Source organism: Petaurus breviceps, unplaced genomic scaffold (genome assembly GCF_028583685.1).
Source record: "Petaurus breviceps papuanus isolate PSGF00001 unplaced genomic scaffold, PetGlider_PUasm1.0 90537, whole genome shotgun sequence".
In the NCBI taxonomy this organism is placed as follows: domain Eukaryota; kingdom Metazoa; phylum Chordata; class Mammalia; order Diprotodontia; family Petauridae; genus Petaurus; species Petaurus breviceps.
The window spans coordinates 213,493-238,740 of record NW_027187271.1 but is presented as its reverse complement, the minus strand read 5'-3'; the positions used below and the strand labels follow the sequence as shown (position 1 = coordinate 238,740).

The 25,248-nt window shown below is 42.4% G+C and overlaps 3 protein-coding genes across 3 annotated transcripts in view; all 3 read left to right on the top strand.

Annotated features, from left to right (window-relative positions):
* The window catches only part of PELP1 (proline, glutamate and leucine rich protein 1), a 34,357-nt gene extending 22,163 nt beyond the window's left edge, over positions 1 to 12,194 (top strand). Inside the window, exons 6-17 of the mRNA XM_069063150.1 lie at positions 6,902 to 6,961; positions 7,411 to 7,561; positions 8,039 to 8,168; positions 8,442 to 8,529; positions 8,780 to 8,868; positions 8,951 to 9,067; positions 9,224 to 9,371; positions 9,553 to 9,712; positions 9,808 to 9,863; positions 10,062 to 10,268; positions 10,594 to 11,904; positions 12,034 to 12,194. Coding sequence (XP_068919251.1) covers positions 6,902 to 6,961; positions 7,411 to 7,561; positions 8,039 to 8,168; positions 8,442 to 8,529; positions 8,780 to 8,868; positions 8,951 to 9,067; positions 9,224 to 9,371; positions 9,553 to 9,712; positions 9,808 to 9,863; positions 10,062 to 10,268; positions 10,594 to 11,904; positions 12,034 to 12,129 — 2,613 coding nt within the window. The 3' untranslated portion in view covers positions 12,130 to 12,194. The remainder of the gene's footprint in view (positions 1 to 6,901; positions 6,962 to 7,410; positions 7,562 to 8,038; positions 8,169 to 8,441; positions 8,530 to 8,779; positions 8,869 to 8,950; positions 9,068 to 9,223; positions 9,372 to 9,552; positions 9,713 to 9,807; positions 9,864 to 10,061; positions 10,269 to 10,593; positions 11,905 to 12,033) is intronic.
* The window catches only part of VMO1 (vitelline membrane outer layer 1 homolog), a 181,968-nt gene that overhangs the window by 98,008 nt on the left and 58,712 nt on the right, over positions 1 to 25,248 (top strand). The window lies entirely within an intron of this gene.
* The window catches only part of LOC138142170 (polyunsaturated fatty acid lipoxygenase ALOX15-like), a 65,579-nt gene that overhangs the window by 17,260 nt on the left and 23,071 nt on the right, over positions 1 to 25,248 (top strand). The gene's annotated exons all lie outside the window — the stretch shown is intronic.

The following is a 25,248-nucleotide window of genomic DNA, read 5'->3' as shown; positions in this document are numbered from 1 at the left end:
GGGGCTTTGTTGGAAGGTTATTTACAGAGAGGCACAACCAGAGGAGTAGTCTGGGAGTCTGAAAACTGCCATGTCAGAAACCATTTAGGAGCCCCTGGGGCGATTAGTCTGGGAAAAAGAAGACATAAATGTCATTGCTTTATTGAAGGACTGTCTAAAGGGATTAAACATGGTGGGGAGGGGAGGTAGTTCTGGCCTCCTTCCTCAGACAGTTAACTATCCTTGAAACCTTGGACAAATCACTTAATTTTTCTTAGCCTCAGGTTCCTCCTCCATAAAATGGGGATATGAATAGTATCTACCTCCAGAATTGAAGACCAGATATATGTAAAATGCTTTGAAAATCTCAGAACTAAATGTTGTTAATCTCTACATGTACCCCCAGGGGGCAGAACTGTGCTTTTTAACTTTGGAGTGGATAATGGGGAATTTTAGTTTTGTTGTTGTTAGTTTTATACTACAGTGATTTCCTCTACCTTCCATTGTACCCTTTCCAACAGAAAAACAAAAGCTAACCAAAATTCTTAATAAGTCTCCTATAACATTCTTAAACCCTCTCTTTATTAAGAGGAAGAAGGTATGATTCTGTCAGCTTAGTCCCTGGCTTCCATTATGTCCCAACTAAAATCCCACCTTCTGTTGGAAGACTTTCCCCACCTCCTCTTAATTCCAGAGCTTTCCTCTGTTAATTACTTCCTAATTATCTTGTGTCTAGTTTGCTTTGTATATATTTGTTTGCATGTTAGCTCCCCCGTTAAGTTGTAAGCTCCTTGAGAACAGGAAATGTCTTTTGTCTTTTTTAAATCTCCAGCAAGCAGCACTCTGCCTGCCACACAGTAGGTGCTTAATAAAAGCTGACTGATTGGTTATATCTTTTTCAGAATATTTTTATGGCTGTGCAAACTGAGACCCAGAGAAAGTCATATACTTTGCCTGAGGTTCTATAACTCATTAGTTGTAGGGCAACTTCTGAAGCACTGCTGTCGTACCCTCCCCCCATTTTTTTTAAAGAAATAATGTCAGGGCGGCCAGGTGGCACAGTGAGTAAGAGCACTGGCCCTGGAGTTGGGAGACCTGGGATCAGTTCTGGCCTCAGATACTTAGCACCCCCACAAAATAACTAGCTGTGTAACCCTGAGCAAGTTACTTTTTAAAAAAATTAAAAATAAAAGAAATAATGTCATATTGTCATAGATCTATGATTATGCTTAAAGGATATTAATTTTATAGCAAATGAGGAAACTGAGAACTAGAAAATTCAAGTAATTTGTTCAAGGGTAAATCACTTGCCTGGCACATATTAAGTGCTTGTTGACTTATTGTGGTTTATAATCACTCTGCCTTTCAGGGACTAAGTTAAAATATGTAATGAGAGCTGCTTAGAATATTACTTTGGTAAATATTATTAATTACTTGATTGAGAACTTGAATTTGAACCTATGTCCTATGACTCAAAATCCAGTGTTCTTTCCATAACACTCCACTGCCTCTCTCCTGATTCAAAGACTTTCCACTGTTCCTCTTCCCCTGCTATTCCCTCCTTCATACACTTCTCCTTGCCAAGACACTCTTAAAGTTCCCTCCTCCAGGAGATCCATCCCTGATATCATTCCCCCCCCCCCCACTTTAGTGTTCATCTTCTCTTTATACACTTATGTATAACTACCCTATTCTTAACCATCCCTGCTAACTAGAAGAAAATCTGATTTATATCTCTTCTTCCTTTTCTCAATTTAAACTTATGAGAAATCAGATGCCTCCACATCCTCTTTTCTCATTCACTTTTTTTTTCTTTTTGTAGAGGGGAAGGAAGGGCAATTGGGGTTAAGTGACTTGTCCAAGGTCACATGGCTAGTAAGTGTTAAGTGTCTGAGGCCAAATTTGAACCCAGGTCCTCCTGACTCTGGGGCTAGTTGCTCTATTTCATTCACTTCTTAATTCTCCCCAGTTGGGAGGGGGAGAATTGGGGGAATCAGCTATTTGAACAAAAACATACACTTTATTGTATTTCCCCCCAATCCTCTGCTCCTAACTTTCCTGTTACTGTTGAGAGGACCACCATCCTCCCAGTCACCCAGCCTTGAAGCCTGAGTTTCAGATCTTGCTGTTTTCATCTTCACAGCATCTTGTATATACATCTTCTTTTCTTCACTCATAACCATCCACATAGTACAAGTTTTCATCACTTCTCCTCTGGGCTTCTGTAATAGTGTCTCATTGATCAGTTTGATTCAGGTCTCTTTCACCACTTTCTTTCAACTACCAGAGTGATTTTCCTAAAGCACAGTTTTGCCCATGTCTTTTTTTTTGTCCTACCTGCACGGTCTTCCTCCTCCCCTTCCATTAGTAAACTTCAATGGCTCCTTGTTAGCTTCAGGATCAAAAATAAAATTTTCCACTTGTCATTTGGAGGCAGCTAGGTGGTTCAGTGGAGTCAGGGGCCTGGACTCAGGAAGATCTGATTTCAAATCTAGTCTCAGACACTTATTAGCTATGTGACTCTGGGCAAATCAATTAACCTTTGTTTGCCTTAATCCACCGGAGAAGGAAATAGCCACCTACTCCAATATCTTTGCCAAGAAAACCCTATGGATAGTGTTGGTGTGCTATGGTCCACAGGGTCATGAAGAGTCAGACATGACTGAACAATAATACTTGACTTTTAAGGCCCTTCACAGAAGGCTCTCTGTGGCAGTTGTGGGGGGGGGGGGGGGGGGGGCGGGTAATAGTTAATTACATGTTACCACTTCCATTAGAATATGAACTATGTGAAAACTGGTGGGAGTTTTTTGTTGGTTTTTGGCCATTTGTTGTATCTTCAGGTGCACTGTCCCTGGCATGTACAAATAATAAATGCTGATAAATTTACTGACAATTGCTTCTCAAGGAGTAGTTTGGAGTTTGCATTGGCACAGTGATGAAAAGATCTCTTAACAAATTAATTTGATAAATGTTGTAATTTACTTGATTGAGAACATTTCCTCCCTACGAATGTTAGCTTTTAAACTTATGGCAAAAGTTACAAAAATTAAGCATTTTAGTCTTTAAGGAAATTTTAAGAAATAAGATGTTTCCATCATGAATTTTTTTTGTGGGGGGGGGACAATAAATGGCAAATGAGTCTTAAATATTCATTAAGGCAAAACTTAGGCAACACTCCCAACAGCAGGTATTTCAGACTAAAATGATACCTTTCCTTGAAAGTGTAATTCAGAATATGAATAATGTAATTCAGAATATATCTTTCCTTAGGTATGATTTTTGTTTAATTGAATCTCTTATAAGTTTTTTTTTAAACTGGTTTTATCTCAGTTACCTCTTTGCATTATGAGATAGTTCCTCTTGTTCATCATCTTTCATGGTATTTTACAGATCAGCTTATATTTAACTTGATGTTATTGCCTTTGGCACCAAATCTGTTGCTCTTCTGCATCCTAGAATGAGTTTTTCTTAAAAGAAAAATGAGAAATACTCTAAACAATTTAACTCAGAACTATTAAGTGATTGAAAATATTGGAAATGGACATGAGAAATGACATTAACACTGATTATAATAATTTTATCCAGGAATTTAACCATTGTAAATTAATTGGCACGACAAGAGACAAAGAAAACTCAGCATCTTAGATGATGTCTGTAAACTTCTTCATGATCAGCATCATTTCATAAAGCAAAGAGAAGCAGTTGAAGGTAAAATCAAGTTTTAAGTTATCCTAAGAGCATTAAGAGAGAGTGAATAGAGTCAGAAAGATTCCTCTCCTGATTTCAAATCCAACCTCACACACTTACTAGTTGAGTGATCCAGCCAAGTCACTTAGCCATTTGCTTCACGTGTAAAATGAGCCAAAGAAGGAAATAGAAAACCACTCCAATATCTTTGCCAAGAAAACCCCAAATGGGATTAGGGAGAGTCATACTCAACTGTGAAATGACCAGAAAACAACAAAGAGCATTCAAAATGGAATGAGGATTACACACAGAAGGAAACGAGAAAAGATTTGCAAAAATCATTTTAACCAATTGTTTTCTGTGTCTAGGACTGTGGAGCCACCACACATATCTACAAGTCTTCTATGTTTTACTGTGCCTTTAATGGAAGACCTAGGAGTATAACCCAGCACACTGGAACTGGATAGTCATAGTCCTGGCTCTCTTAGAATGGAGGAAGAAATGGGACTAACAGGAACAAAATCAAGAAAAGCAGCCAGACTTTACCATATAGGGAGAAGGTGTATTGCTGGAGCAATATAGTTTTTTCTTGAAGCTTTCCAAACTTTCCTCTTAGCATCCAAAGTAGTCAGAGTCTTTTGGCTTATTTGCTATTCATGTATGCCCTGACACCTATGTCCTCCATTAAGATGCAATGAAGTGCTGTGGGCTTGGAGTTTAGACCCTTGGCTTAGCTCTGTCACCATCTCAAATCATTTTCCTTTTTTGGATCGAAGTTTCTTCATATCTGAATGAGGGAGATTGGTGTTTAAGGTTCCTTTCAGCTCTAACATTCTGTGAGTTTGCTTTTTCTTTTTTTTTAAGCAGGCTGTAAACTTAAAGGGATTAAGGGACTTTGTACAAGTCAGTTTTTGATTAAATACTGTGATCTATATCACTTAATTTAAGGAAATCATGGCCTGCTTTTTTTTTTTTTTTTAAGTAAAACCCTAATTGTTTTGAAGAACTTCCTAGTTTCTAGTATCTGAGTTTTTAGGCTGTCCCTTGCTGTGTCTAGTTGGCCCCTTGATTGCCAACACCCAAGATAAGGTTATGTTTTTGCAATTTCCCCAAGGGCTTGAATTTCTCTGAATTTTTGCATGTTTGGACTTTTTATGAAAGATGAGAGCTCAGTTTTCCTCAGTGATTGGCCAAAGAACCCTCAGGGCCATGCAGACTTTACCCCCTAGTGATTCTTCTGAAGGAAAGATTATCCAACATTGCAGGGTGTATTCTATCCTTGTGGTTTATTTAGCCTCACCCATATTTCTTGCTAAAGCATTAAAAGTTCCTTAGAAATAGGGAGGAGGCTATTTTGGCTTTTGATCTAAACATGGTCAAATTATTGGCTATTTCTATTGTAAGGAAGGGATAAATCATAACTTTGCCATAGGAATTCAGTTTTGTTGATTAATGAAGGCCTTAGCAACTATCTGAGAAATGATACTATTGGAAAAACTAGAATTTTACTTTGTGAGTGACATCTATTTCAAGCATAGAAATGCTTTTGGAATCAAAACTAAAATGATTTCTGGGCTTTCCGTCTACTTTCTATTTCTTATCTGTTCTCTTTCAATCTAGATAATAAAGAGGTTAAGATTGTCCATTCACTGTCATATAGTAAACATGAACACTATCATAAGGAATAGCTTTCTAAAAGTAACTGTCTAGAAATGGGATGGGCTACTCAGGAGTTCATGAGTTCCCCTTCATTGGAGGTCTTTGAGTGGAAACTTGTCAGAGATGTTGAAGAAGAGATTTCTGGTTAGGGTTAAGTTGGAATAAATGTCATTTGAGGTTATTTCAGTTTTGGGGATTCTGGTGACTGGTCTCTCTAAAAGATACACAGGTAATTAGCCTTCAGGTAATTTGAAGAAGGAGAGAGCATCAGAACCATCAGCATGGCTTGGTGGAGGAAGTTGTACCTTGAGCTGACTCTTGAAGAGAGTCAGGATTCTGAGGCCCAAAGATAGGGGGCACATTGTAGACATGAGAGATAGCCTGTATAAGTGTCCAGTAGTAGGAGGTAGGATTTGGAAGTGCCAACTTTAGAATGTATAAAAGGGAGTAATGAAATGATGAACCAGGTCATGGAAAGGCTTCCAGGCTGAGAAATTTGTGGCATGTCCTAGAGATAATGGGAAGCCACTGGAGAGTTTTGATAACAGGGAAAGAGAATGGGGAATAAGCATTTTTATAGCACTTACTATGCACCAGGTACTGTGCAAAGTGTGTTTTACAAATATATCATTTGATCTTCATAACAGTTATGCAGGGTAGGTGCTTATCTCCATTTTACAGTTGAAGAAGCTGAGGTAAACAAAGGTTAAGCAATTTGCCCAGGGTAATGAAGCTAGTGGGTATCTGTTTGACCTCAGGTCTTCTGGACTCCAGGCCCAGCAGTCTATCCGCTGGCCCACTAGTTGTCTCTGAGAGATATGTTCAGATCTATGCCTTAAGAAAATTCTTTTTGCAGGTTTGTGGAGGTTGGTTTGGAGAGGAGAGAGATGAAAAGTTATCATAAGTTCAGGCAGGAGGTGATAGAATGGTAGCCATGCAGGTGGAGAGAGAAGCAGAATTGGGTCATCCAAGCCTAGGGATTGTGTGTTTTGAACATAACTGGCAAATGCCCTTCACACGGCAGGGACATGTTCAGGAGGGAAGATAGTCTTGTTTTGAGCATGTTGCAGAAGACATTCTATACTCAGGGCATTCACTGCCTTTCCCATCATATTTCCCAGTGCCCAAACAGTCTACTCATTTTTCTCTGAAACATCCCTTGTCTATTACTGCTGCAGTAACTGTGCCTTCTACTAGCTGGGCCCTTGCCTGAGCTGCCATCTTCTTTGCTTCTTCCCCTCATCATCTAAATTCTAAATTCTACCCATCCTTCAAAATCTAGTTAAGGGATTTATTGACTTGTGTCTAGAAAAATGTCAGGAGAGGAAAGAAGAGGATGAGTGGAGATAAATTTAATGTTAGAGACAGAATAAAAAGGTGCTTCCTGTGCAATCCTGGTGATCCACAATATGTAAGCCAGGGGTTCATTTGTTGCCATTAGGCAGTAGGAGATCCTCTGAAAGTTTCTCACTTCCTCTTTTTGGTAAATACTAATTTAGGATTATAAGGATTGTTGGGGAGAGTGGGGGGAAAGAGTTTCTTTATCTTTCTCAATAATTCCCTTTCCCTCTAGGGCAAACTGGCCTCCTTTTTCCTATCCAGGGTTGAAGCCTTGAGCCCTCAACTCCAGCAGGTAAAAGGGTTATGGGAAGGACATAATAATGGAGGCTGGAAAGGGTAGGGTGGGGAAGAATACAGAAAAGGCTACATCTCCCTCCATTTAACTTTATGGCAGTCATATAGAATACAAAGTCCCTAGTATTGGGGATGATTCTGTATCTTTGCCCATATAATCCTCCCCTTTAAATTTTTCTCTTGCCTCTGGCTTATTCTAGTCTAAGATTTATCTTTCCCTTCTTCTCAGCCCACACAGATACCTTTATCTACCTCCTTGTCTCTTCCCCTATTTATGTCTGTCTTCTGAGCTCATTGTGTCCTGGTCTTCCTTTGTTTCCCTCGGGTTTAAAATCGGTTTTCCACCCCCATCTTCCACCCCCATTCCATGTTTCTTACTGGTACTTGGGGAGGATCACATAGTGATTCCCTTGGGTGACCCAGTTCCTGACTCTCCCCCTACTATAGTTGGCGTGTGAGTGTTACGCGAGGTTGCCTGCCCTGGGGGCTGGCTTCTCCCAGGGCCTGAAGCACACAGAGAGCTGGGAACAAGAGTTACATTGTCTACTGGCCTCACTACATGGCCTTTTGGGGGCCCTCTACGAGGGCGCTGAGACTGGTATGGTTGGGTCAGGATTAGTGGCTGGGAGAATTGTGGGGTTGGTAGGGTTTTTTTTGATTGCTGTGGTGCTTGGGAACGTGGTGATGAGAAGGGTGGGGAGGGAGATTGTTGCCAGAATGGCATGATTGGGGGTTGGGGGATACTGGTAAGGGATTATTCATTCATTGATTATCTCTTGCCTCCTGTGAGAAAAATACCCTTTATGTTAAATAAGGCAAAGATAGAGGTGGGAGCTGGGAAAATGAGAAGCTCTCATTTTGTTGAAACAGAACAGGATACGTGGAGATGAACAGCATGCCAGCTTTAGGCATGATTGTAAAGGTACTTAACCTCAGCAGGGTAGAGTTAATCTGGGAAGGTATCTCAGATTTGAATTTTGAGGAAAGAAGGGCACAATTTGGCAAAGGGATGACTAAAGGTAGGGAGTTTATTGGCTGTCACTCTGTATGTGTGTATATGTATGTATATATCCAGCCCCGATACAATATGAAGGTCCTGGAGTAGAGCTGCTGCTGCCACCCCCTGCAGATAATGATGTTCATGGTCTTCTCCAGCTTCGACAAAGGTTTTCAGGGCTGGCCCGATGTCTGGGGCTTATGCTCAGGTGTGAGAAAGGGAATGATATGGTATGGGGAGGTGGGAATGGGGGTGGGAGAATGATAAAGGTTGAAGAGGGGAGGGCCTGGAAAGAGGCAGAAAGATAGGGAGTCAGGAGGGCTTAGGATTCAGCTCTTGCTGGGGTGCTCTCAGGGGTGAGGAACACAAGAAATGATACTGGGCATGGCCCCAGAGAAGCAATGAAAGGACTAGAGTAAAAAGGGCCAGTCATTTGGAGGGCCCAGGCCTGATAGCATCTTGTCCCTGCCTCCACTTACAGCTCAGAATTTGGGGCGCCAGTGTCTGTACCAGTGCAGGACATACTGGACATTATCTGCCGGACCCTCAGTGTTAGTGGCAAGAACATTGTAAGTGAAGAACTACTCACCATATCTCCATACCTCTGCTGTCCTTTCCTACCCTAGGATCCCCTGACTCCCTAAGAAGCAGGGCTCCTTATACCCTCTGGCTTCCTCTCCAAAAATGCCTATACCTTTTCACTTTTATTCATCTCCTTTCTTCATTGCCTCCTTACCCTTCTTACCTCCCCTCCACCCTCCCCACCCTACTCCCAGCCTGCCCTTGCACCATGAAAATACTGATTTCTCTCCTGACCAGAGCTGGCTGGGGGATGGTCCTTTAAGGCTACTGCTGTTGCCCTCTATCCACCTGGAGGCCCTGGATCTGCTCTCTGCCCTTATCCTTTCGTGAGTGTGATTGGGGAGGTGGGAGTTGTTGAGGGAATTGGGAAGTGATCTCAGTGTTCATATTCTCCCCTCACTCTTCCAGGTGTGGGAGTCGACTTGTTCGATTTGGGGGACTTATCTGCCGCCTGCTTCCCCAGGTCCTTAACACCTGGAGTGCTGGGCGAGACTCCCTTCCCCCAGGCCAGGAGAGACCTTATAGGTAATGAATCTCTAGGAGTGTTGTAGTAGCATTGGGGAGAGTAGATGGGGTATAGGAAGAGTCAACTGAGAGGATTGTGTGAGAGGTGGGTTCTAAGAGAGGAACAGAGAGAAAAGACCCTTTTCACACTCCTAACTCTCTCCCTTTGTCTCCCAGTGCAGTTCGGGCGAAGGTGTACTCAGTGCTGGAACTATGGGTACAGACCTGTGGGGCTGGGGCTGGGGTACTCCAGGGGGGAGCTCAGTCTGAGGCTCTGCTCACTCACCTGCTTAGTGACATCTTCCCACCTGCTGATGCCCTCAAGGTGAGGCCTGAGTCTTCAACCTCAGTCTCTTCCAAACACTTTTCCAACCTGACTCTACCTCTTTTATTCCTTTCCTTCCTCACTCACCCTGCTTCCTTCCTCCTTTTTTATCATACTTTCTAACTTACCCACTAATAATACTCTAACCTTCCCCTCCCCAACCCCCATCTCCATCCCTAAGCTTCGTGGTCCTCGGGTTACCCAAGATGGAGGATTGCAGTCTGGGAAGCCTAGTGCCCCCAAGAAACTAAAGTTGGACTCAGGGGAAGCTGTGGTCCCACCCATGCACAGGAAGGGGGATAGCAATGCCAACAGCGATGTCTGTACCACTGCCCTGAGAGGTGAGGCTCCTTGATAGCACTGAGAAATGTTCTCTAATTTGGGGGAGTCAGCCCAGTTTCCCTCACTCACGGTGAACCCCTTCCCATCCTCCCAGGTTTGAGCCGGACCATCCTCATGTGCGGGCCCCTCATCAAGGAAGAGACTCACAGAGTTGGTCCCCTGCATCGGGATCTTGGATTTGGGGTGGAGGGTGAAAGGGTGAAGCCTGGCATGCTGGTGACTAGAGTGACTGGCCTTTTCTTCCCTTCCGCCCCCCACAATATCTTGTCTTTGGTGGTAGAATTGAGGGAGGAGAGGGAGCGGGGGGTTGTCGCTTAGTGTGTGACCTCTCTTTTTGACTCCCCCCAGCGACTCCATGAGCTGACATTGCCCATGGTGATGGGTACCCAACAGGGTGAGATTCTCGGAGGTTCTCCCTATACCAGTGCCCGATGTCGCCGAGAGCTGTACCGCCTGCTCCTTGCTCTATTGCTGGCACCAGCACCACAATGCCCTCCCCCCCTCACCTGTGCCCTGCAAGCCTTCTCCCTTGGCCAGCGTGAGGAGAACCTTGAGGTACTTACCTCTGAATGCCCTCACTTCTCTGGGAAATTCTCCCTCCTCTTCTAGCCTCTGACCTAGGTTTTCTACATTATCTATACTATACCTATCTATCTATCTATCATATAACCCATTCTATCTCTGGACGCTCCTTGTTCTTTTCCCTTTTGCTATATCACTTCTTAGGTCTTCCCTTGCCCTGGAGCTCAGCTTCTGTTTTTCTCCTTTTCTGGCCTTTCCAGTCCCTTTCCTGACTTGGCTCCTCTTAGATTCTTCCCTGCCTTTCTCTTCTCTCCCATGGTGCTAATAGTCCCCATTTTCTCTCTTCTCACTCCTCCAGGTCTCTTCCTTCTGCTCTGAGGCACTAGTGACCTGTGCTGCCTTGGCGCACCCTCGAGTCCCTCCTCTTCAGTCCCCAGGTCCCTCCAGTCCCCCAACTGCTCCCTTGACTCAGCCTGAGCCCCCTTCCCCCTTCCGGGCCCCACCTTTCCATCCCCCTGGTCCTCGGCCCCCAGTCTCTGCCACAGCTAACCACCTGGGCCTCCCTGTCCCAGGCTTGGTGTCTATGCCCCCTCGACTTCTCCCTGGTCCTGAAAACCATCGGGCAGCCCTTAGTGAGGATTCTGCCCCAGCCCCTGCTGGGACATCCCCACCCTCCCAGCCCCCAGATGAGGCCTTTGGAGGGAGGCCTCCCCGACCAGCATTTGTTCATTATGAGAAGGAGGAGACATCGGATGTGGAGATCTCTCTGGAGAGTGACTCAGATGACAGTGTGGTGATTGTGCCAGAGGGGTTACTGCCCCTGCCCCCTGCACCACCCCAGGGTGGCACACCACCCCCAGCACCACCTGTTGTTGCTACTGCTGCCTCCCCACCCCTGCCACCCAAAGAAGAGCCGGAGGAGCTTCCCCCTGCCCCTGGACCCCTCCCACCTCCACCAGGGCCTGGAGCCCTCCCACCACCCCAGCTGGTGGCTGAGGGAACACCTGGTGGGGGACCCCCTCCACTGGAAGAAGACCTAACAGTTATCAACATCAATAGCAGTGATGAGGAAGAGGAGGAGGAGGAGGAGGAAGAGGAGGAAGAGGAAGAGGACTTCCCGGAGGAGGAGGAGGAGGAGGAGGAAGAAGAGGAGGAAGAATATTTTGAAGAGGAGGAAGAAGAGGAGGAAGAATTTGAAGAGGAGTTTGAGGAAGAAGAGGAAGGAGAGCTTGAGGAAGAGGAGGAGGAAGAAGAGGAAGAGGAAGAAGAGGAAGAGCTAGAGGAGGTAGAATTTGAACCAGCAGAGGGTGAAGTAGAGGATAGGGGAGCCCCTCCCCCAGATTCTTCCCCCCCTCCCCCTCCCGCTGAGCCTCCCAAGGAAGAGCCTGAGCCTGGCCTCCTGATGGAAGTAGAAGAACCCAGTGCTGAGGATGAAAAGGAGGATGGTGGTGCCCCTCCCCTGGCCCTCGAGACTTCATCCCCTCAAGGAGAAAGGGAGGAGGAAGGTAGAACAGTTGTACCAGAAGCGCCCCCTGCCGAAGAGCTGGCTGGAAATGAGCCCCCTGCCTTAAGTGGGGAGGGGACTGATGGGAGAGGCAGTCAGGAGCCTCCCCCAGCCACAGCTGCTGAGGAGACAGCAACAGAGACCGCAACGGCACCCATGGCGGAGGTAAGAGGGATGTGGACAGGAGGGGGGTGCTGGCGGTGGGTGGAGGAGGAAGAGACTGCTTCATAGGCCAATTATAGCTTCCAACCTTATCTATACTTCCCTTTTGTCTGTGGCTTTCTACCTCTCCAGAAGGAACAGGATGACACAGCCGCTATGCTGGCCGATTTCATTGACTGCCCCCCTGATGAAGAGAAGCCAACACCCCCACCTGAGCCTGACTCCTAGCACCCCCTCCACACTCACACCTCCCAGGTCTTCAGCTTAAATAAAGTCATTATCTGTATATCAGCCACAGCCTCTGCTTCTACTTTTGCCTGCTGCACCCCAAACACTTTGTCTTAGAAGACATCGCAGACCTGGTGGGAGGAGATACTGGCCCTCTGTCTCCCTCTGCACCCATCTCCATCTCTGTCCCTCTTCTCTCCTCCCTCTAATCATCTCTGTAGGGACCAAAGCTCAGCAGCCTCATCTTTTCTTTCCCATCAGTAGATGTCCTGGGCTCTGACTGACCATATCAACATTTTTATAGAGTGCTTTCAGAATTCGTAATCATTGTTTCAACACCCATAACAATAATAATAGGACTACAATATTGCTCAGGTAACTAGGTGGGGGTGGGGTGGGCATTAAGTGCTATTGTTCCCATTTTATGGGAATGAGAATTGAGATCCAAAAGAGAAATGACATAGAGGGAAAGAACACGCAGAGAAACTAGGGATATACCATAGCAGGGTACACAGACCTTTGCCTAGATGTGAAGAGAGGTGATGGGTCAGGGTGCAACCTCCGGTAAGACAAGTCTTCTACACTTAAGCAGCTTAGTGTGGTCTGGTAGGGAACTGACGTTTCACCTAAATGGTTGGTAATAGTTGGGTTATCCATAGGGTGTTCAAGTTGTTGGAGACCCTGGGGATGATGTAGTCCAATCCCCTAGGGTTATTAGGAAGCAGGCTCAAGAGAAGGAAGATGATTCAGCCAAGGTTACACAAGTAAAGGGCAGAGCTAAGATTTGAACCCAGATCTTCAACTCTCAGTCCAGTACCCCTTTCAGGCAATATGTTACTATGTCCCCAACTGGATTTCCATGTAAAGTAAGGACTCTTCACTTGGAAGAAGTAAGGCTGAAAGGGTATGACAGTTGAAGTTTATGAAGTTTGGAAGGAATGAGTGTGATAGAGAATCTGAAAGTATTCCAAAGAATGGGTGTAACCTCAGCTCCAGTTGTGCAGCCAGAAAATTGCTCTTCATTCCCTCAAGGCTTCTGATAGTTCTTGATACTTTGGGTTTTCTCTCCAAGCAGAAAGTCTAGCAATGGCCTAGGAATTTGGAGACCTGCATTCTAGTCACAGCTCTTCCTTTGACTAGTTGTACAACCTTGGATAAGGCACTTGAGTTCTCATCATCTTTGTGAGAGAGTTGGACTAGATTATTTCTAAAGTCTCTCCTAACTCAAATTTAATAAACTGTGAGTAAGTGATGTTCCCCACCCACTTTCTAGCTTTGCCCTCCAGCAAATCTGATTTCTTTCAGCTGTTCTTCTTCCAGACCTACTGGGGTCTGTCCCTGTGTGTGCATGTGCCTGTATTGTGTGCCCTAGGAATTGTTCAGAAGCAATTTGGTGTGTTGCAAAAAGCATTTGACTTAAGAGTTGGGAAACCAGAGGTCAGTTCCTAGTTAGCTTCAAAAACTATTACTGTGTGTACATGGGAAAGTCACTTTATTTTTCTGGGCTTCAGTTTATTATTATGTAAAATGGGAAAGCTAGAGTAGATGACCAGGGTAGGAGTACAGAGATGGGTGGAGGCAAGGGCTTCTAACTCTAGATCTGGGGTCCTGCAACCACGAATTCCAAATGTCCCGTTAGGTTGAATGCAACATCCAGCTATTGTTTCTAGTCTGATAGCAAAGCAGAAATCTGATCCTATCAGGTCCTTGCCTAAATCTTCCCATTTCTAGACTAAATATTCTCAAGTTTCAACTGATGCTCAAATGTCACTGACTCTTATTTTGTTAGTTTTCTATAAAATATGGTGCCAGGAAAAGAGCCTAAATCCTCTAGGTGTGTGCTTTCACCTGGGCCAAGTAAGAGAGTGCCAGGACCTTCTTTGTATTGGATTGTGTAATGGTTGTGCGTCTTGTGGATACTTGTTTTGCCACACTGTCCACTCATGAATTTGCTAAAAAGATCTTTTTCACGTGAACCCTTATTGTATCCCCACTTCCTCTATGTTGTCTTAGTGCAGTTTTTTTTTTCCAGACCTAAGTGGAGAACTTTACATTTATCCCTATTAAATTTCATCATACTGTATTTGACCCCGTTGTTCTGGCTAGATCAAGTTTTAAAAATCCTAACCGTTATCTAATGTGCTAAGTGTCCCCAGCTTTCATCATCTGCAAAGTTGATCAGTAGCCATGTATCTCTTCATTTTCATTAAAATGTTAAACAAAACAGTGAAGGGTAGATCCTCCAACACTCTGCTAGAGATTTTACAGATTAAATAACTACTCTGAGTCTGGACTGTCATACAGCCCTTGTCTCTGCGTCGTCCAGCAGGGTAGCATGAGATTGCCTTGTGGACGTTAGCTGGACTTGGGTGTCCCCCCAAACACACCTAACTCCAAGTCTTAGCTTAGTACTCACTGCACCAGGCATGCTCTCCCCTCTGCTTACACAGTCCTGTGTCTTTTAAGACTCACCACAGTTGCCACATGTATCATGTAACCTCACCTGATCCTTCTATTCCACAGCAATCCATCTTCGTTGGGTCTGGGGTACTTCCTGCCTATATTGCTTATGTGGGCACTTAAAGCACAGGCCCAGTCAGTGTGTTATCTTTTCGTGTCATTGAGTCCCAAGAATGGAGTTGGAAGGAACTTCAGAAATGGACCGTCAAGTTCTTTGCCTGAGATTTTACAAGACAAAACTGTTTCTTGTCTAGAATCTGGTGCTTTTTCCTTCTGTACCATCTTGCCTTCTCAGTAAGACTAACCTACTGGACAGTTGTTTGTTTTTGCATTCCAGTGGCCTTGAGGAAGAGACTTCCACCCCAGATTAGGTGTAACAAATGGGAGTTGAGATAGAGGTATAAAAAGAATGAGCATGCCAATTGGAGAAGAGAGGAGAAAAGAGAGGTGTGGGGCAGAAATAGATGATCTGAGACTAGAATGAATCAGTGAGTGTGGCAGTGAAGAAGGTTAAGTCCAGTCAACAGATCCTTCTCAATCCCCTGTTTTCCCAGAGCACAGAACTGAAAATGTTAAGGACAAGATGAAAATTGGATTCTTTTCCTTCAGAAAGTCCTTTCAGGTTGAGAGCAGGTTGTAAGAAGGCAGAAAGAAAGATGTGAACCCCATGTCAATCTTATTTGAATGCTTATCTGTGTTTCTATTTTATACTGTCAATAATAAATTACATAGCCATTGACAACTTTTTCAAAGGCCATAAACTCTTGGTTCAGAGAGAATCGAAGTTAGCTTATGGAAAAAGATTTCCTGATTTTACTTCTGGATGAGGGCCAGCCCAATTAGAGAGTTTCTGCGATTTGGGTATTTTCTGAGAATATCTTGGAGCCTGCCCACTTTGGTCTGGAGAAAGAAAATTAGTAAGGGGATGAGCTGGTGACCGAGGGGGAGGGGATTGGTGTGGTTGTCTCTCAGTGCACATAAGAGGTATAGCATTATATACCTCTTCCCCTTCCCCCCCACGAAAGGCTACAATAATAAACAAATTTGAACATGTAAAGAACCTGTAGTGAGAGACGTTTCCTTGTGTCCTATGGGGAAGGCGTGTTCGTTAGCCCCCCCCCCCCCGGGGAAACCATAAAAGTGCAAATTTTAAGAGTTCATAGCTAAGAAGGTCTGCAGTTCTTTCTCCAGATTCAAAAGTCAGTACAGCATCTATAGGCATCTGCTATCCCCTCTGCTGCCTCCAAGCTTTTCTTCTGGTTTCTCAGCTATTTCAGCTTTATACTTATAGTCTCAAGTCCTTGATAACACTTTTTTTGTTGGTATTGTTGTTTAGGACAGTTATCTTCTGTTTTTGAAAAGAAAAATACTTCTCCACATTTTAGCGTTTTCACAACAGATCTTTTTATCAATTTTACAGGTGAGGAATTTTTCTGCCTGGAGCAAATGACTCCAGATTCACTCTTAGTTGAAGGAGGGAATTAGATCACTGAGAAAACAGAATTGAGGACATCTATGGTAAAGCTTGCCCGGAAAGCAGACGGATAGGTAGAAAGCAGTGCAGGGCAGAAAAGGAGCTCACCTGGTTACCTTTCAATATTAACTAATTATTCTTACTGCTAAACTGTTACAGGGGGAGAACTGATCAGTACTCCTTGGCTTCAAGTCCTGCCTTTGACACGTTGGCTTTGTGACCCTAGAAAACTAACAATCTTTCAGTATTCTAGCCCACCCTCTAAAAGGCCATGGTAGACAGTTTCCCTGTCAGTGCTGATGAAATCACAGGTTTGGAAACAGACCCCCAAAACAACCTCAAACTAGGTGACAAGTTGTTATTTCTAGGCTGCTAAAGTCTTAAATTCAATACCCTCATTGTCCTACCCCAAGCCACTCCAACAAACTGAGGCAGGCAGCTAGCCCTGCTCCTGAAATTCCTTCCCAGACTGGAGAACTGTATAGGGTCGGAGAACACAGAAGAGCTTAACTGGGGTCCCTAGGCTGAGATCACTTCTCCCTCAACCATTTGGTGAGGTGGGGTAACAAGTTCAGAGTTTAGACCCCACAAAATTCCCTCCTGCCCCAATGTCTCTCTGCAAGACCCATATGATGGAATCACAGCACACTACTGCCAGGAATCAGGAATTTCTTATCCAAAGACTGGGCCTTGGGGTCACTGGCTTCCACTGTCACCCCTTCCTTTGTCCATAGAAGAACAGGCCGAGATATATGCACACATACCATCTGTCCACTCTTCTTCCTCATTGAAGCTAGATGAATTCCCCATGCAGATTGGCCTTATACAGTTATTTCCTGTCTCTTAGTATTTAGTATATTAGTACAGCTTCTTTTCAGTACCAATCCAATTCAAAGCTTTTTCCTTTGAAACTTTTCTGGACTCTTCACAACTAGCCATACGCCATGTTGGTAATTTCCCTAGGTTTTGTCCACAGAATTTTATTCCAAAAGTCACTCCATCTCTGGACCTTCCATGACCTAGGTCTGAGGGAGGCTCCCCTGAGTTTCTGCTGCTTTGGTCTTTCATAATAGCTTATGAAAGAGCTTTTTATCGCTTTCTAATCTAAGGCTTTTGTGTGCTTTCTCAATCTAGCTTCTCTACCCCAAACTTTTTTCCCCCAAAATTTCAACTGCATCCTTATTCCATCATCCTCTAGTTTTTTTGTTTGTTTGCTTTTTGGAGGGCAATTGGGGTTAAGTGATTTGCCCAAGGTCACACGGTTAGTTTTTGTGTTAAGTGGTCTGAGGCTGGATTTGAACTCAGGTTCTCCTGACTCCAGGGCTGGTGCTCTATTCACTGTGCCACCTAGCCTCCCCTATCCTCTAGTTTTTCCAGCCCACACAGATATTACAGACTTTGGAACTGTTCCCAGCTTTTTTTTTTTTTTTTGTCCCCAAGCAAACCTTAGAGTTTGGGGATTTTTTTGTTTTGTTTTTAGTTTGGACTTGTGATTTCATTAGAGAACTTTGAATGAGTAATCTCTGCTATTGCAAATTAGCATTTTATAGTCTTTTAAACAGTAGCCTGGGAAAATGAGTGTCTCAATATCACATAGCCAGTAAGTGTCAAAGGCAGGATTTGAACCTATATGTTCTTGACCAGGAGGTTAGCCCCTAGAGCTGCTAGACCATCTTTCCTTTCTAAGCCAAAAGGCATTACCTACCATATCTAAACAACCAATAAAATTTTTGGTACTCTACATCCTCAGACTGGGATTATTGCCTATCCACATATGTTGAAGGTGCAGGGTTCTTTCTTGGTCACATTTTTGCCTTCTACTTCCATGCTTATAGCAGAGATGCAGTCCATGCCAAGTTCCTGCTGTGTAATTGAAGGGATGACAGATGCTAAACTGTCCAGGAATGAAAGGGGGAAAAAAACACCACAAAGTAGCATTAAGGAAGAGACCTTCAGAGAAAAGACCTGATGTACCTTCCTGAGATCACAGCTTTGTGTTAGCCCCTTCCAGTGCTGTTCTTCAGTAAAGCTGCTGTCCACTCTTCATATCTTTGGACAAACCTAGGCTATTGTATGTGGAAGGAGCCTCTTGATGTCTGTCTTACATACCTACAGATTTGTGCATTGGAAAAGAGAATGGGGGAACAGCTGCTCTGACTCAGACCAATGTCTTAATTCCTTTGGGTGACTAGACTTAATCCTGTTCCTGACTCCAGGGCTGGTCTTCAGTATCTCTGAACTAACATTTCAGATGTGCCAGCTTCTCTTGGCACTCAGAATGGAGTGCCTTTGTCTCCCTCCTCACACCACTGTTTTCTGCCACAAGAGGCTGGGCCCAGTGGAGCCTCATGTGATTCTAGTCTAAGGAGCCAGGCCTTAAGCTTCTTAGGGAGAAATTATTATCTTGTTTTGTCCCTTTTCTATGTTTCCCCACACTCTCTTCTCTCCTCTCCTTGTTGTACCACACTTATTTGTATCTTTTCTCTAGTCTCTCTTGACTTTCTCTTTTCTCTGGTTGTCCCCTAATTTTCCTTTCTCTTGTAACATTTATCACATAGGCCTGGGTGGGCCCTTGTCTAACAGGGATTTTTAGATGGATCTGGAATGCCCCATGCCATTTCTGTGGTGGATTAGATTTCTGCCTTTGTGGATAGTATGATGATAATGACTGAGACTGGGCAATCACTCCACTCCCCTAACTTGAACAGGGGAATCGGGCTAGAATCATATCCACCACATATCAGATATTTGCAATTAAAGGACATGATTGTTTTGTTAGAGTTAAAGATAAAAGCTACTTTCCCTAGATGAGGGTTAAGGGGAAGGAGGGAAAGGGCATTTGGGGGTGAAGTAGGGAGGAAGGGGAAGAAATTAGTTCCTCCCAGAACTGGAGGGAAATAGCTTAATCTCTGATAATTTGGTTTCCTCTGTATACCATACACTTATTACACAGATTATAACCACAAATATTAAGCAAACATTTGTTAAAGCAAGCAAGTAAAACAGTAATCATAGAAGTTACAAATTAGGTTATAGGATACACTGGGGTAAAGGGGACTGCAACTCAGGAGTAAGATGGGGAGAAAATGATTTCACCCTAGAAATCTGCTTCTAGCAGTCCCTGGGGATTTTAGGCATTGAGGCCTCCCACTCACCATTCATAATCCCAACCTCTCCTTTTCCAAAAGGCTCTCCACTAATCAGGATCGAGGTCTTCCTACACAGGCCTGTCCTTCAACAGATAAACCCACCTAGGTGGAGTAGGGGGAGCCAGACAAGGTCCTCTTAGTATCCAGAGAACCATTGCTCACACTTCCATTTGTATGTTTTTCTACTTAGCCAGGGCACCCAATTAGTTCAAAGCACAGGTATTGCGTAGATAGTAAGAATTGGCAGAAAATATTTCCCACATAAAACTAGGGCACAATTTCTGACAAATATATAGACCTTCAGAAGGAAGAGTGGACTTATGTAGACAACACATGTGGTCAAAGCCTAGGTATAGAGGGAGGACACAACTGTGAAAGTTTCTCTAATATTGCAGATAACAATCTATCCCTGCCTATCTTGTGCTCCTTTTGTCCATGTCCTACCAGAGACTGACCAGAATGGAGCTACATCACATGACAGGACCCTTACTTGCATTTCCCTGACATGATTGAGCACTCTGGCTGTCCACCTGCCAGATCCCACCTTCTCTTCTGGTCATACAAGTCTTCAAGTACATCTTTTACACCTGCTCTTCTTGCCCCCCATATATGTTACCATCGGCCCAAATCCACCCTGTATCTCTCCCATCATGTGATATTTTTAATTCTTGAAACACTTTTATATTCTGTACTTTGCTGTCATATCAGCAGCAACAGTGGAAGGTTGTTATTTAAAAAAAAAAAAAGATGGACTTTTATGAGAAACTTGAGGTCATTAAGAAAGTTTTGCAATTTCCCAAAGGCAATCCATTATTCAGTCCATATCTTCCTCTTATTCAACCCTGGGCTCAATTTGCGGTCTCTCTATACTGTATGTCTCAATTATACTTACTAAAAGAAAGGCTCTACAGGTTGTCCATTACAAATGCATGTTGTAATTTCGGCAATAGACATTCCTCGTCCACTTTTTTTTCTTGCATTTGCCTTTGAGAAGGGATCTCTTCTAGGAGTCTCTCTGATGTTCTTCAGCTACATACATACATCTGAAAGAACTCACCAAGCCCAGGGAATCCCACCTCCATACATACCTCCACTACAATGCTAAACCACTTTCATGAACGTACCTCTTCCTCTTTTATGCCTCACCTAATGTTTATGATTTGAGGGTTGATGAATAATAGGGCTGTTACTTTTGTTGCATGGTCCAAGGAATTCTGAATGATTTTGATGCATGGATGGAGAGATGCCTTGTAAAAGAGCATGGCAAAGGAGTGTTTTGTTCTACCTAGTCAAATGCTTTTTCATAATCAACAAATAATTTTAAAAATTGGACTCTTCCAGTCTCCATCTTTTGGTTAATCATGAAAGGGCAAGGAGATAAGAGTTCTTGTTTCCTCATTGAAGATGCTCTTGATTCATGGTTCAATGACTCTCAAAAGGATTGTGTATGGATGGTGAGTAGACATGTAGGTCTATAGATAATAATGCTTTTGATCATATCTTTTTGGTATTAATAAGACCTGAGATTTTTTCTATACCTTCAGTATCTTCCCAGCTACCTTGTATATCAGTCCCAGAACATTTGGCCCAATACAACAGCTTTTCCTTCTTTGTCCACTTCTTGGACTGTGATGTTAGGGAAGAGGGAGGGGGAAAAAGGAACAAGCATTTATTAAGCACATACTGTGTACCAGGCACTCTTACATCTCATTTATCCCATTTGATCCTCACAACAACTCTGGGAGGAAGGTGCTATTATTATTTTGTAGATGAGGAAACTGAGATTTATCCAGGGTCACACAGCTAGTAAATGTCTGAACTAAGGTCTTTCTGACTCCAAGCCCAGTTAGCTGTTTCTAGGGGTCCAATAGGGATAAGGCCATCAGTCTTGATGGAGAAAATAGTTTATTATAATGAGTTTTGTAAATATTTCCCATTTTCTTCTGTTTGTTGTCCTGTTTTCTTTTCATTTTTTTTTGACAAAAGTTTTTCCTCATGAACTTGGAAACTGTCAACAAACACAAACATTTCCCTATAAGAGAAGGCCAGGAAAAAGTCATATTAAATGGTTACTCTATTACATATGCTTGTTTTTTAAAATACTTAATAACATTCACAGAGTGGTACCAACATTGCCTTGCTTAATTTTGTTACTTTCTGAACTTCCTTTCTTTTGTATCATTGATGATTTTTTTCTTTATTTTTAATCGCTATCAGTATATACTGCTACCCTCTCCCCCAACTCTCCTACCAGCACATGAAAGCCCTCCCTTATTATACATAAGTATAGTCAAGGAAAACAAATTTGTGCTTTATTAGTTGTGTATAAAAATATATGACTTCCCCTTCATCACCTGCATGCTTCATCATCAGCGTTGTGGAGTCCTGATTAATCATTGCATTGGGCAGAGTTTTTATTTATACACACACGCACACACACATACACATAAATTTTTTTAAATTTTTCTCCCCAATTACATGTTAAAACAATTTTTTTAGCATTTGTGGTTTTTTAAAGTTTTGAGTTCTAAATTCTATCCCTCCTTCCTTTCCCTGAGATGTAAGCAATATACGTTATACATGTGCAATCATGTAAAACATTTCCAAATTAGTCACTTTATACAAGAATACTCAAATAAAAGAAAGTAGAAAATTGCATGCTTCAGTCTGTATTCAAACAATATCAATTCTTTCTCTGGTGGTTGATAGTATGCTTCATCATTAGTCTTTTGAAATTGTCTTGGGTCAGTGTATTTCTAAGAATAGTTAAGTCATTCACAGTTCATCATATAATATTGCTGTTACTGTGTATAACATTCTGGTTTTGTTCACTTCGTTTTCCATCAGTTCATGTAAGTCTTGTCAGGTTTTTCTGCAATCATCTGTAATCTGCTTGTCATTCCTTATAGCACAATAGTATTCCATTACACCCATCTACCACAACTTGTTTAGCTATTCCCCAATTGATGGGGATCCCTTTCAGTTCCAATTCTTAGCCACTGCAAAAAAGAGCTGCTATATGTATTTTGTACATGTGGGTTCTTTTCCCCTTTAAATTTTAAAAAATTTCTTTGGGATATAGACCTAGCACTGGTACTGCAGGATCAAAGGGTATGCACAGTTTTATACCCCTTTGGGTATAGTTATTGGTCAGCGTTCTTAAGTATTTCAAATAGTTTTTCTGGTTCTGATCACTCATCAGTTCTTACAGGTTTTTCTAAAGCTGTCATTTTTGTCATTTCTTATGGGGGCAATAATATTCCATTATATTCCTGTACCATAATTTGTTCAAACATTCCTCAGTTGGTGAGTACCCATTTTGTTTCTAAGATCTTTGCTACAACAAAAAAGTACTGCTATAAATATTTTTGTACATGTGGGTCTTTCTCTTTGCCTTTTACTCATTGGTTTATATGCATAGTATAGTTGCAGATCCCTAGATCAAATGGCATACAAAGTTTAGTGACTGGGTATAGTCCCAAACTGATTTCCAGAATGGTTAGACCACTGCACAAGTCCACCAACAATGTATCAGTACATCCTTATTCCCACAGCCCCTCCAACAATTGTCATTTTTTTTGGGGGGGGGTCATCTTTGCTAATTTGCTAGGTATGAGATAGAACTTCAGAGTTGTATTTCTTTACATTCATATTATATTTTTATTAATTGGAGCATTTATTCAAAACATGGTTGTTGATAGTTTGGCAGCCAGGTGGTACATTGGCTAGAGTGATCTGCCTGGAGTCAGAAAGACCTAACTCCAGCCTCGTATACTTCCTAGTTGTGTTGGCAAGCCACTTCTGCTGCCTCAGCTTTTCCAACTGTAAAATGGAAATAATAACACCACCTATCTTCTAGGGTTCTTGTGAGGATCAAACAAGACAATATTTGTAAAGCACTTACCACAGCATCTGGCATAAAGTGCTTAATAAATCCTTGTTATCTTCCCTTCTACTGTTTCCTTAAAAACTTCCTGCTCATGTCCTTTGAGCATTTATCTAGTGGGAAATAGCTCTTGTTCTTATATATTCATATCAGTTCCTACATATCTGGATTATTAGACCTTTATTAGAGAAATTTGCTGAAAAGGTTTTTTTTTCCCTGTTAACTATCTCCCTTCTAATTCTAACTGCATTGTGTTCATAACACCTTTTCAGTGTTATGTTATCAAAGTTGTCCATTTTGTCGCCTGTGATCGTATCTATTATATGTTTGGTCAATAATTTTCTCCCTCTTCATAAGTATAAACAATATTTTCTTCCCATCTTCTATAATTTGTTCATGACATGACCCTTTATATCTATGTCATATCCAGTAGGTGCTTATTGTAGCAAATGGGTTAGATGTTGATTTATGCCTAATTTCTCTCAGACTGCTTTTCAGGTTTTTCCAGCAGTTTTTGTAGAATGATATGAGTATTTAACCCAGCAGTTTGTGTCTGTGTTCTTCTCACTCTTGTGTTCTTGATTTGTTCCACTGACCAGCTATTTAAATTTTTAACCAATACCAAATTGTTTTGATGATTTCTGCCATGCAGTATAGTTTGAGATTTGTTACTGCTGGTATATCTTCTTTTCTTGATCTTCAAACAGATTTTCTTATAATTTTGTTTTGTTCTGTAAAGTAATCATTTGGCATTTTGATCTGAATCTATAAATTGATTTAGGCAGTATTGTATTTTTTTTATTATAGTAGCAAAGCCCAATTGTAATCAATTCATTCTTAGCCAATTATTTTAGTCATCCTTTGTTTCTGCAAATAAAATTTTTAAATTTTATTTATTTTTTAAAGCAATCGGGGTTAAGTAACTTGCTCAAGGTTACACGGCCAGATATTTCTGGGTGTGGTGCTGAGTATCTGAGCCCGGATTTGATTCAGGTCATCCCGACACTGGAGCAGGTGCTCTTACTCGCTGAGCCACCTGGCCGCCCCTAAGCAATTGGGGTTAAGTAACTTGCTCAAGGTTACACGGCCAGGTGTTTCTGGGTGGGTGCTAAGTGTCTGAGCCTGGGATTCGAAATCCAGGTCTTCTCAACACTGGAGCCAGTGCTCTTACTCGCTGTGCTACCTGGCCGCCCCTTAAATTTTATTTATATAATTCCTACACGTATATTCATAAATGACCTCCCAGTTTTAAAATTTTTTAAATAATTTTGAATGGAATTTCTTTTTCTCTCTGTTGAATTTTGTTGGTAATGAACAAAAAGACTGATGATTGGGGGAGTATTTTATATCCTGTTACTTTACCAAAGTTATTGTATCTATTAATTTTTAGTTGAATTTATAGGATTAGATAGGAGAGGTATATTGCTTGGTTAAAAACATTGCTTTTTGTTTTTATTCTTGCCATGGTTCTGGTCTTGAAGATGCCAGGAAGTTACCTGAAGTAATTGGTCCTTCTGAGAAAATGTCTGTGCATGTTGGAGCATGATTAGAAGCCAGATGGGTATCATGGTCTTCTATCTCCAGTACAATTAAGGAGCATATACCTCCTTTCCCAAAGAAGAGTCAGGGAGGCAAATACTAAGGAGGGGACACTAGAGTAATTTTGCAGGAGCTATTATGAGCATCACTGCTCAACTACACTTTCTTATACCACAGAGAGAAGTAAAAATGGGGTATGTGTGTGTGTAGATATAGATATATAATTTATCAAAAGTTCCCTCACTCACATAGGTCTCTAAAGCATAAAGGTGTATTTATTCCTTCAGAAAAATTGAAGAAGTTATTAATATTTAATGAAATTACAGGGTAGCCAGCCATTGGCAGGCCCAAGGATAAGCAATGACCCTGCTGACCTTTAAAAACAATTCAGTTATTCAAAGCTTGAAGCAACTCCAAGGAGTTTGAGTTCTGGCAATTGAGAAGAGAGCCAGCTATGGAAGAACCTTGGGAGGAAGGGAGAAGAGATTTCTCTCTTCTTCTCCTCCTTCCTGTACCATTGACCATAGCATTTTGAGGCAGAGATTTTTGTTCAGTCAAAGATAGTGCTCCCAGAAGGGAGCAGGCCCAAGGAACCTAACAGAATGGCATGT